The sequence below is a fragment of the Dysidea avara genome, chromosome 9 (assembly GCF_963678975.1).
Source record: "Dysidea avara chromosome 9, odDysAvar1.4, whole genome shotgun sequence".
Classification (NCBI taxonomy): domain Eukaryota; kingdom Metazoa; phylum Porifera; class Demospongiae; order Dictyoceratida; family Dysideidae; genus Dysidea; species Dysidea avara.
Genome location: NC_089280.1, coordinates 22,139,526 through 22,151,281, shown reverse-complemented (window position 1 = coordinate 22,151,281; position 11,756 = coordinate 22,139,526). Strand labels below are relative to the sequence as shown.

Here is an 11,756-nt window from a genome sequence, read left to right as displayed (position 1 = left end):
GTTGTCATAAACTATCATCGTTACCTTCTGCTTATCTGTGCGCTTCATGTCACTAACCCAGTCCTCAAATATAGCGTGAATTTCGTCTTCAGCAATCGAACCTTCGTAATCTTCATCTTCATTGGCTTCCTCATCACTACTATTTTCTTCTAAAGGTGCCGGCAAATCTTCAAATGGAACGGTGTCGACAGCACTAGTGCCTTCTCTGGTATCTTCACTCATCTCTTCCGACGTTCCAACTCTGACCTCCTCACGAAAAACCTCACCAGACCTCAAACGCTTCTCAACTTTTAGCTTATTCATTTCAGAAGCCCTTTCCCTTAGGGACACCTTGCGCTTTCTTGACATATGCATTTTCCAGCTTGTTGAATTGAGCAAACAACAGACAGGAAGCAACAGAAGGTGCGAAATATTTATTGTTGTGATGCAATGCGTATGGTTGTGCTATGGCAACCACAAATATCAAAGATGCCGCTTGCTATCTGATTGGCTAAAATAAAACAGGTGATACATTAGCAACCATTCGCTCAATTGACGTCAAAATCGATACGTGACTTCATCACAGTAGTGCCTACGACTCACGAAAAAGATAGAGTTACCGATTCTTGGTGAGTGCGATTACTGTGCGATAAATATTTGGACATTCTTGATGACTTGCACTATAGTACACTCTTATTCTAACATGTGCCTGTTGTGCAATTGTGATAGTGTTGGTTGTCTGAACCTGCCCAAACCTAAATGCTTCAGAACTATATATAGCTAATCTAAAGTTTAGTATATAAAATATTTATAGGCAAATTATAAGCATTTGTATGTGAAAATGTCTCCAAATTGCAGTATTGCACCTATTTTTCATGGGAGGCATGCCCCCAAAGTATGCTGAGAGGCACACCTTCAAATGAGAGATTAGTTACCCCCCCTGAAAATCCTAAATCCACCCTTGTTCGTGCTTCACTCATAGGTTAAAAACATATTTGCAGTGCAAAATATTTACGTTCACACGTGATCACCGAGATAATGCCACAAAGGGATTTCACCCTAGTAGCACAGCAATCATAATTTATTAGCTGTGCTGTTTGTCTCTTCAAATTGTTCAAAATAATAATTTTTTAATTTTACTGAACTACCAATCCTGTGCTTTGCTGAATTTAGCCTGAGAAACAAAAGATTTAGATAAAATGGCTTAATCAAAGTTGTTTGTTATAAAAAATGCAACAAATGTCACAAACTAGGTCAACGTTGAAACCGGGTTACTACTGCTGACCCGGATGACCCACTGACCCGGATAGCAATCCGGGTCAGACCCGGATGTGACCCGGATTAATTAAAGCCGAGACGTGTTTCGGCTAGTCTCGAGCGAGCGAACGAGTCTACATTTTGAGCGTTCGATTCGTGTTGAGTAAATATTGCAACTTCAGCCTAGCTGTAGGTTGAAGACCAAAAAAAAAGGTCTTCACCTACTGACAATAGCTACCCCTCACCATAGATACCCTCAGTTTCGTGCTACATACTGCACTTGCTAACAAATGGGCGTGGCTGAGCATATGTTGGTAATGCGATAAGTGGGCGTGGCTCACGAAAGAGCTACGCGATGGCGTTTATAAGTTCCACGTCGTCAAACGAACAATTTCGTTTCTCATGTGATCCAATCCGGGTCAGACCCGGATAAATTGTAAACCGGGTCAGACCCGGATGACCCGACCCGGTTTCAACGCTGGACTAGGTAACTAAATAATTAATACAGTAACCAATTAAACTTATACTAGTCTAGTTTATAGTCTACTTTAATGAAGATATTATCATCTTTGAGGTACTGACATGTGGGAGTGATCTTGTGGAGGTCTTTATTGGATATGAATTGATAAGTGTACCACATGTACATTCTCTCCTCACTAGTGACCCTCTTATGACCATCATCCTGATACTTCCCATTCCCTAAATGATGTTCACTGTTACTGATCTGATTCAACAACATCACCTCACAATGTCCCTTCAGTGGCCACCTTAACTGATCATCATATGGACCCTTCATGAGGAGCAGGCCAACTGTCAGGTAAGTACCTCTACCATCACACCAACCAGCAGCCCTAATATCCAGTATCATTCTGTATCCCTTGTGATGAGTATAGAATGAGTCACTGAACCAGTAAACACAATAACTCTTCTTCTTGTTATACTCTGACATCTTCACGATCACTGGAACAACTTTATCACCTGATGATGACTTTGTTGCTTGTGAAACAATATCTGCTCCCCATGTAATCACTAATAACCTGTCTATTTGTTGTGTCTTCTCTTCCAATTTAGTTTCCAGTTCAGTGATCTTCTGAGCAGCAGTTTCAATCTCAGTGATCTTTGTTTGGAATTTGGTTTCCAGTTTAGCTAGTGCCTCATCAGTATTGGCAGCTAATGTGGTGTGCTCCTTTTCAGCTTTTGTAAGATTTTGACAAGTTGTAGCTAGTTGTTGTTTTGTAGTGTTCAGGTCTCTTTCTGTGTTAGTGAGTTTCTGAGTGAGTTCATTTTTTGTTTTCTTTGCTTCTTGCTTAGTTACCACAAGCTGTTGAATAAGATCATCCTTCCACTTTCTCTCCTCTTTTTGGATATTCGTCAAATTTGCATTCATATCAACTAATGTTTTTGATTGATCAGCAAAAGATTTTATCGTTTCTTCCTCAATCTTGTCAGTAGTTCTCTTGCTTTCTTCTTTGGAGACTTTAAGATCATCTTTGAGATTCTGTTTAGTAGCTGCTAATTCTTGTTTGGTTGTTGTTAGATCATTCTCTGTTTGTTGAAGCTTTAGAGTAAGGTTATTTTCAGTGACTGCTAGTTGTTCATTAGACTCTTTTTCCACCTGCTCAACTTTCACAGTAAGATCATCTTTATATTTCTCTAGTTGACGTGTTGTTAGCTCTTGTTTAGTTGCAAGATCTCTTTCTATTTGCTGAAGTCGCTGTATGAGTCTATCAATTGTCTTCACAGTGTCAATTTGAGTACTGGTAAACTGTTGCTTGGTAGTAGCCAGGTCTTTCCCTATCTGAGTAGTCTTTGCTGTTAGTTCCTCTCTACTGTTCACTGCCTCAACTTGACTACTAACTAAATTGTGCTGAGCCTTAGTGAGCTGATGTGTGGTAAAGGACAAGTGCTCTTCCATCTTTTCCTTGTTGTGTTTCTTCTGATCCTTACGAGCCATCCTCTTCTCACAACCCACCACGTGATACTCGCACTGGACTAGCTCCAGTGGACACATCTCCTTGTGTTCTTCTACATCATCTCTTGGGACACTACCAACCTCACATCTGTTGGGACACGCTATGGGGAACTTGGGACACTGTTCCTTGTGTTCACCCTCAATAAACTGTTGTTCTCCTGTAATGTGACAATGCTGACATTCCACCTTAAGACGTGGACACTCCATCTTGATGTGGGTGTGTATGTATTGTCGTTGCAAAGTTGCTCCACAATTATTGGGGCAGGTGACTTCTTCAAGTGGACACATCTTCTTGTGTTCATCAATATCTTCACGAGGTATATTATCAACTTTGCATTTGTTTGGACAGGCTATGGGGAATTTGGGACACTGCTCCTTGTGTTCACCCTCAATGAACTGATGTTCTCCTGTAATGTGGCAATACTGACAATCAACCATACGACATACACACTCATCCTCAACATGACTGGACAGATATTTTCGTTGTACACACATTCCACAACCATTAGGACATATCACCTCCTCAAATTGACAACCGTCACTGTTCGTAACATGACCGACAATGTTATTCACTTCACCCTGCCACTCACAACCTTTCTCTTTGTTAGTACAGAATACATGAAGACTCCTGACTGTTCGGTCAGCTTGTTTGTTGGGCATGGTAGGAAATTCTTCATTTCGGCAAATGGGACAAGCATCAGATATGGTAGTAGCTTTCTTTGCACCCTCAAGACAAGACTTACAGAATGTGTGACCACAACATCCACTAAGATAAGGATCTCTACTGGGATAGTGACAGATATTACACATCAACCAATCTGCTGGTGTCGTGACGAAGTGATATTCGTACCCGCCCCCACCATTATTGGGTGTGGCTATCGCCATCAACCTCTAGTGAACTCGGTAGCTACACCTGATAATAAATAAACATGCTTACCACATGATCAGTGAATTTATTTGCGTTACCTTTCTCCTTTTGTTGGTATAAAATCGAGTATAAATAATAAAAGGGGCGTTACCACGCGATCGACACTGACTAGGCTATCTCGTGACTGGTGGCAAAGTTCAATTTTTTCGACAGATCCGACCAAATTTTAAGCGCATGCATATGGCTAGAAGTCCACGTGATCTTTGTACTTCATTGCTTTTTGCTCACCCTGAGGGACTTTCTAACATGCGAGCTAACAAGTCGTACTCGTGCTCCTAGGTGAAGAAGGAACTCAACTATATGAGGTATGTGAGTAAGGTCGTACATATAATAGCGTATTTTGGTGGTAGTAGTATATAATATCTATGGTGTTGCCTTTAGGTCTAAAAGGAAGATTTTATGCCACTGTGCTTTTTGTACTTAATGGGCCATAAATCGACATGGTTACTATGGAAACAAGAACAAACTATATACATTAGGTAACCATGGTAACAAAACATGTATCAGGATGCAGGACATGATGTCACAATAATTGTGTGATGTGTGCGTACTGTACATTTTTAGCATAGGGTATAGTTCTATTAAATTGTGAAGTTTAGTGCTGGATTTATTGTCATAAATGGTAATTAATTCAGTAGTGTAGAAATCATTGCATATGTTGAGCTTCATTGAGAGCTCCAGTGATTTTATGATGAAGTTTGAAATAGAGCATTATTTAGAATAAAGTCTGATCTTATTTTCAGGTACCTGTGTCATTGTTCGCTCTATTAGCCACTAGTAGTAAATGCAATTGACTTAGGTGTGTAAGTAGCTGGTACAGTTAGCATCACGTAATTATCATTGCATGGAATTCAAATGCATTACACAAAATCATACACATGATGACATCATGTCCTACCCCTATGCACTGTAAATAGTGTGCATCAATTAGACCAATTACAAGCACAACCATACCAATTTTCGGTTGTCAGGATTTTTAGCACAGATTATTTAGGATGTAAGAATCCAGCATCACAGTCTGACATAATAGTTTACAAGGAACCACAGAGAATATACTGTGCAGGTTGTGTACGAAACGCAGAGTGGATTTGCACATGCATTTATCGGCAGCACAGCTTTAAGTTCTAGCATTAACAGCTAACTCACTGCTGTGTGCAAGTGCTAGCCAAATTGGTAACTTTAGTTGTTATACCAGCAAGACCAAACTATTGAATTGAACAAAAGAGACCTGCAATGCAACTTAGGATCAGCACAGTTAAACCAGCATGCTGAAAGTAAAGCCCTGGAAGATATATAAATCTGATACCCTTAATGTAGCCCATAGTGGTTATTTGGTTATGCAGATAGTAAATCTTGCAAAGATACAGGCTATAAATAGACAGAATCGACTTGGTTTAGTAGCCATTGATAAGGCACATTTGGTGTATGAATGGGACTTCAGGCAGATGTATAAGAGATGTGAAGAGCTGCATGTACTGTTGTTAAATGCTACTATCATGGCACTTTCTGCCACAGTGACAGTCCAAGTAGAAAATGCCTTGAGGTCTCTTTTAAGTGATCCAGTAGTTTCACGAAGTACAGTTAATCATGACAATGTATACTTAGCTGTTGAGCCATGTAACTTCAAAAGGAAAGATGGGTCTTGGCAAACCGTATCTCTAGACTTAAGAGATTTCAACAATTTTACTGACTGAATTAAGCAGTTAGTTGGTGATCAATTCACCATAGTGTACCCTGTCAAGTATAGGTGTAATTGTTACTGCACTCAGGGATAGAGATTAGGTTACTATGGGAAGATGAAGGAAATAGACAAACAAGATGCATACATAGAATGGAAGAATGATGAGGTTCAGGCTGTATCATATAACAAAGCCATAAGGTTCTGAGTCCATAGTTCACCAGTATGCTGTATAATGTACCTAGCTTGTGAGTGACTGTTGTTGAAGGTGTAATTGTTGGTTAAATTTTAGGTTTGAAATTGGTGCCCTCTTCAGAGATGGTCAACATGCTGTAAAAGGAGTCTGAAGCAACTACAACAGGTTCGTAAATAAGTAGTTCCTCTTATAATCTATGAAATAGTGAGTCATCTACTGGTATTCTGATCTTATCCAAGTCCCATGTAAATGAGAGTCTTTTAAATATAGCTTCCCCAAGTGAGTGTGCTACCCTAATAGTAATAAGTTTTCCAGCTTACCAAGCACGTTAAGCATTAAGCGATACCACAAACCTAAGATGCAACAAACGCTTTGTTAGGTGTATGCAAGACAGGGATAATATTTGACAAACAGCTAGTTCTGGTGATTAAAGTTTATATAAAAGGAGTTAAATTTTTCATCAAGACTGCGTGAAATATTTGGCACTTTATGTGAAAACGCTACCTTCTTGTTCAAAAGAAGGTGTACATTGTTTAGTGGATGCTTACAAAATTGTGAGATTTATTTTGGTGGCCTGTCAATGTGACATTTAAATTTTTGTATTCAACACATTTCACAGTATACATGTATGATTGACTGCTGCACTAAAATCTCTCTCACAGACTGGAAAATTTGCTTGCTTATGTCATACACTCAAATGAATGTAGAAATTTACGTGTCGTATTTCTTTGTACATTAAATAAATGCTGGGATAATTGTTGGTCAGGTGTAAAACTGTACGTTTGTTTCAAGTGAAGCCTGTTTATTTAAATTCTACATACTTCAATGATGCTACTGCTTCTTCAAAATTTATCACTGTTAGCGTCTAAGTGTTATGTGTCACCTGACAACAATACGTGCAGTGCAGTCCTACATGCATGCAAATTTTCTTCAGCTCTGCACTTGCGCAAAATGTCAAGGGATATCCATGCTAAATTAAAGCTGCTGGGATCAACACTAGGCATTACTCTAATCTACTGATGATTAACAGCTCGTTTTGATCAAGGCCTTTTTCATGTAAGGGCTTAGTCTTAAACTAGTTGTGCCTGTGCAAAATATGCTTGATACTAAAACAATTTTGTGCTATTGTGTGAATACACTTAAATTTTAACATTACTAATGATCAAGGAGTAATCACATCATTACATACCAACAAAGACATGATTTGGCATAGCTACTGATGTGCATGCATAATTTCGTCAATGGTGTGTGGCACTAACATCTAGCTATAATGTTGGTGACCTTGCATCAACAAAGAGTGACTGATGTTATAGTTTTTATAATGCAAGTTGGCCTTGTGCACTGGAATTTCTGCGCATCTGTGCAGTACTCATGTGGATGGCTTTTCAAGATGCATGTGTCCAGTTACAGGCTCTACACATGTAGAGATCTTCACAGTCTTCACGAAGGTGGCATATCAAGATGTGTCCCATTACAACCATGTACATACACAAAAGAGACTAGTTTTGAGCGGCAGACAAATTCCACAATTGCGATGTACTCTACTTCATTTGGATGATGATGTTGCATGAACTAACATAAAGTGACTGAGTGTGGTATGAGGATCAGTTTACCAATAGTTGGTGTTTAATATGTCTGTTTAGATGTGGGAGACAAAATGTAGGGTATATGAAAGATTTCTGTACATACGTACTTTGATTTGATAGCATATTCTATTTTTTTTTTATTTATTTATTTTTTTTGAAAACCGTTATCTGACTCTTATTAACAAAACTGATATACAGCTGAGATTTGCTTATTAAAAAAAACCTCTCTTTTGTTACTATCGACTGTACTCCATTCAATAAAAAGGTGGCAAGGGCATCAACGGACCTTTTACATACTGTCAAGAAATGGAGGTGGATACTGATACGTGAGTGACTACCAAATTTATGCATACGATAATTGTTTGTATATACTACTGCATAATCTGTATTGTTGTAATACAGATGTACAGTATGTGAAGGATTGGTCTGTTTATATTACTGCTTATAATTATTTAACACTTCTTTGATGGTATGTTAATTGGTTTATTTAACATAATGACTAAATTAGACAATTATGCAAATGTAATAGAAACAGACTAGTCCATATGTGCAATTGGCTGGTGGGCACTGAACTATCTGAGTGTGTCCTTCAGTTTTCAGGAGTATTTGAACCAGCTCACTGTATGTATGTTACACATATACTATACGTTTTCGTCTCCTCTTAAGGTTACAGAATAGTTTTAAAATGCGTGGGTGGAACAAATTACAAAACCTGCTTTAAACCAAGCAGGGATAAATAATTTCAACAACTGTGTTGTGTTAGCAATACAACTAATTGTGCTTGTTTGTTTTTACTACAGAACAACGACTGTTCTTGGGTGTGTGGTCCACAGCAGAGCGATGTTTTATAAAAACGCGCCACCAAAAACCAGACTAACAGATTACTGAATCCTTATAATTTCAACACAAGTGATTAAACAACTAAAATATCTAGGTCCTGTGGAAGCGATTTTTTAAGTTACTGGTTGTATAGACGTTTTATTGAAGTTTTAGTAGTTTTTCGAGTGAAACAAACTCTTTGAAGGCTTGTATCTGAGTCACTGGGAAGAAACACGCCAAAAACGCTTCCACAGGACCTAATAAATTTAATATACAGTATCACTATGCCCCAGAAATGCCAATAGAGCCTACAGCTTTTGCTGTATTTTGCGGCGGAAAAACATGGTAGTGACAGCTGGAACTGAGCGATGTACGGGCTGGCTTACTTGTGTTACTACAACAATTGTAGTGTTCCACCTGCCTCAAACTAAACTGTAGCTACATAAAAACATTAAATATGAAGGGCTTCACCTTCATTTGAAACTTTTCACGCTGCTAGACTGGTTTTATGATCTTCTCAAAAAGAATCGATAGGCATTCAAAATTTTGAATGATTGCCCGTGACTATACCGTAACCTTAATGTTTAGCTCCTCGGTATAGTATTTCACCAATGACACAATAGCAAGGCTTACTTCATCTGTTACCAAAACAGGAATTATTTTTATGTATATGTTAAAGCATAGCCGCGAGTGCTATATGAAAAATAAAGTACTTGGCGCTTGGCCTCGATGCTAATAAAGCACGAGGCAAACAGCACGAACAAAGCTATGCTTTAAATGATTTATGAAACTTTCTAGTCATGTAGCTTCACCATACACTAGGACTTGTAATTAACGAACTATTAGCAGCCTGAACGTACACAAACTAGTTTAACAAAGTAACTCACACGTATTTCACCATAGTTTGGCATAGTAGACATTCACCGCGTATTTTGGCAGGTTTTGCTCGCAACCCACAATCGATTCTATTGTGAGTCGCAGTGAAATAATTCCGTGATATCTCCAGGACTTGTCCGTTTACATTAACAAACGTAACAGCAACGTTACCTTCTCCCACCCATCATCGAAGCATTTAGGTATGTCTATAAAAGCAACCCAGTGGTAAAATTCGTATTGGCTGGGGTGATTGATCACTCAGCGCGGCGAGGCTATCAGCCTTCACCGGCTTGGGTGATTAGTCATACTGGCACGAGCCCGCAGGCTATTAGCCTGCACTAAGGCACGTGGGCAACTGTGCTTTATTGCACCACAAAGAGTGCCTTATTCGTTCAATAAAACACTCTTTGCGGTGCAATAAAGCACTCTTTGTGGTCATGAAGCACTGTTGGCCGGCTGAGAGTGTACTTTATGAAATTTAAAGTACACTTTTTCCTTTGATCTCGCCCACGTAAAGTTCTATAAGTAATACTTGAGTGTTTGTAAGCTATTTATGAGATCAATATAACTATTATGAGATCAAAGAAATGGAGAGAAAACTTAACAGGAAGTTACAGCCATATAAGTACAACTGAGTTCCGTTTTTATTTTATTTTGAAGTGTCTTTTGTGTTTATGTTTGTAAGCCTGGCCCAGAAAGGAGATGTTGATAGCATAAAGCCAGCCCATACAGAGCTCACATCATTTTAAACCTGCCTGTGTGCCTGTGTTGCACCTATCAACACCTTAGTGAGGTAACCAGGCAAGCCTTATAGTCTGCTGTACTGCAATAAATGAAGTCAATCATTAGGAGGATAAAGTTCACCTGTTTTCACAATCTTTCTGAAGAATATTGTTAGGCACTTTATTAAAAATACAAAGAATAGTCACTGCTCCTTGTTCCTTCTTCCTATTCCCATCATATAAAAATTGACAGTGACACTTATTATAACATTACAATTATTGTGGTGTGACCTAATATGTGTGTGTACATGCAAAACCAGTTTGGTTGGTATTATACACACCACAGAATATTCATGATTTCACTCGTAGCTAATGACAGATGGTAAGCTTTTATGGTATATGTGTGAGCAGGCGTGTATGGTTTATTCATGTTATTCATTTGAGGCTTAGAGAATCATCTAAGTTACGTTACCAGCATGCTTTCTTCTGATTTGTTTATCACATACAGTGCGAATTTAATATGTTGTGATAGTTTCATCTCATGGTCAGTTTCAATGTTATAGAATGGTAAAAAGAACCTGCTGTTTGTTGTAGTCGAAAGGTCACTGACGTCAAGAGCCATATAGTCAACTAGTAACCACAACAATTTAACAGGTGGCTCAGTTTTGCAGTGGTGAGGGGTGTTTACACGTACTGATAAAATAAAAATTACATGGCCAATATATACTGGTTGAATGGTTCATTCATTTATGTTTGTCCGCATCAGTTTCTTGGCGTCAATACTCACGGACAGGAAGGATAAATATGACAAGGACAAAAGATCTGGGCGTCACAGCGAGGATTATTATAGAGACGTTGTATTTGTGTCTTTGTGATGATGTGATATTGAGTCCTGAGTTCTCTTTTAACATTTGCTGAGGTAAACAAGTCTCGTAAAATGTAAGCTTTTAAATTATGAATAATTCATTTTTGTATCAACAGTGCGTGTGTTATATATTTTAAAAGATTAGGTACAGTAGTGTGTGCTGCTAGAACCTGTTAATTTGGGGAGTTGAAATTGGAGAGATCCAGGGATTTTTAAAAGTCCTGAAGTGTCACTTTAGTACATAAACTGACCTAAGAGTCAGGAAAGTTTTACTTGGTCCCAAAGTCTCCATATTACACTGTCCTGTTCCCTACATGATGTATGTAAGTCCATTTATGTAAGACATTTTATTCATTAAAATGTTTAGCGAAGTTGTTTTATATATGTAGCATATAGTGTAGATATTCTGACCAAGATCCTAGAAGCAGTTCAGCATGAGTTGTTAACATCTAAATTGATCTAACTGTAAATTTGTGGATTTTTAGAGGCTCTAAAATATATTCACATTGACATTATCCACATTACTATCTGATACAACTACACAGTAGGAGGCTGAGTTGTGCTCCATTGTGTTGTGGTTGATGAGAATGATGTATCCTCTATTTTCAGAGAGCAGCAGGCATTAAAATGTGACTGTAGTTCAATAATATTTTGGAGTTCTAGTAAAATTATATATGAGCTCTCATGCAACCTGCTAACCTTATTAGCTCATGACAAGTTTGTTGATATTAAGACTTTCTCAAGCATATTTTCACCAACTTTTCCACTCTGTCATTGCCATCTTACGATACAGTAAAAGACAAGATGAATGATGTTTGTCAATGCAAATTCAATGTGTAAGATATCATGCCCCGATATTAATACACTTGTACAAATTT

At 38.3% G+C, this 11,756-nt stretch overlaps 1 protein-coding gene and 1 long non-coding RNA gene across 2 annotated transcripts in view; one reads left to right on the top strand and one right to left on the bottom strand.

Moving 5' to 3' along the window:
• Positions 1–446: 446 nt before the first annotated feature.
• Positions 447–11,756, top strand: part of LOC136265936 (uncharacterized) — a 52,179-nt gene continuing 40,869 nt past the window's right edge. Inside the window, exons 1-3 of the long non-coding RNA XR_010705806.1 lie at positions 447–608; positions 6,107–6,175; positions 7,862–7,922. This is a non-coding gene — a long non-coding RNA (uncharacterized lncRNA). The remainder of the gene's footprint in view (positions 609–6,106; positions 6,176–7,861; positions 7,923–11,756) is intronic.
• Positions 1,750–4,303, bottom strand: LOC136265928 (TNF receptor-associated factor 3-like). Its single transcript, XM_066060880.1, has 2 exons — positions 4,175–4,303; positions 1,750–4,121 (listed from the first exon to the last, which is right to left on the bottom strand). The coding sequence occupies exon 2, from the start codon at positions 4,091–4,093 to the stop codon at positions 1,763–1,765; it is 2,331 nt and encodes a 776-aa protein (XP_065916952.1). The 5' UTR covers positions 4,094–4,121; positions 4,175–4,303; the 3' UTR covers positions 1,750–1,762.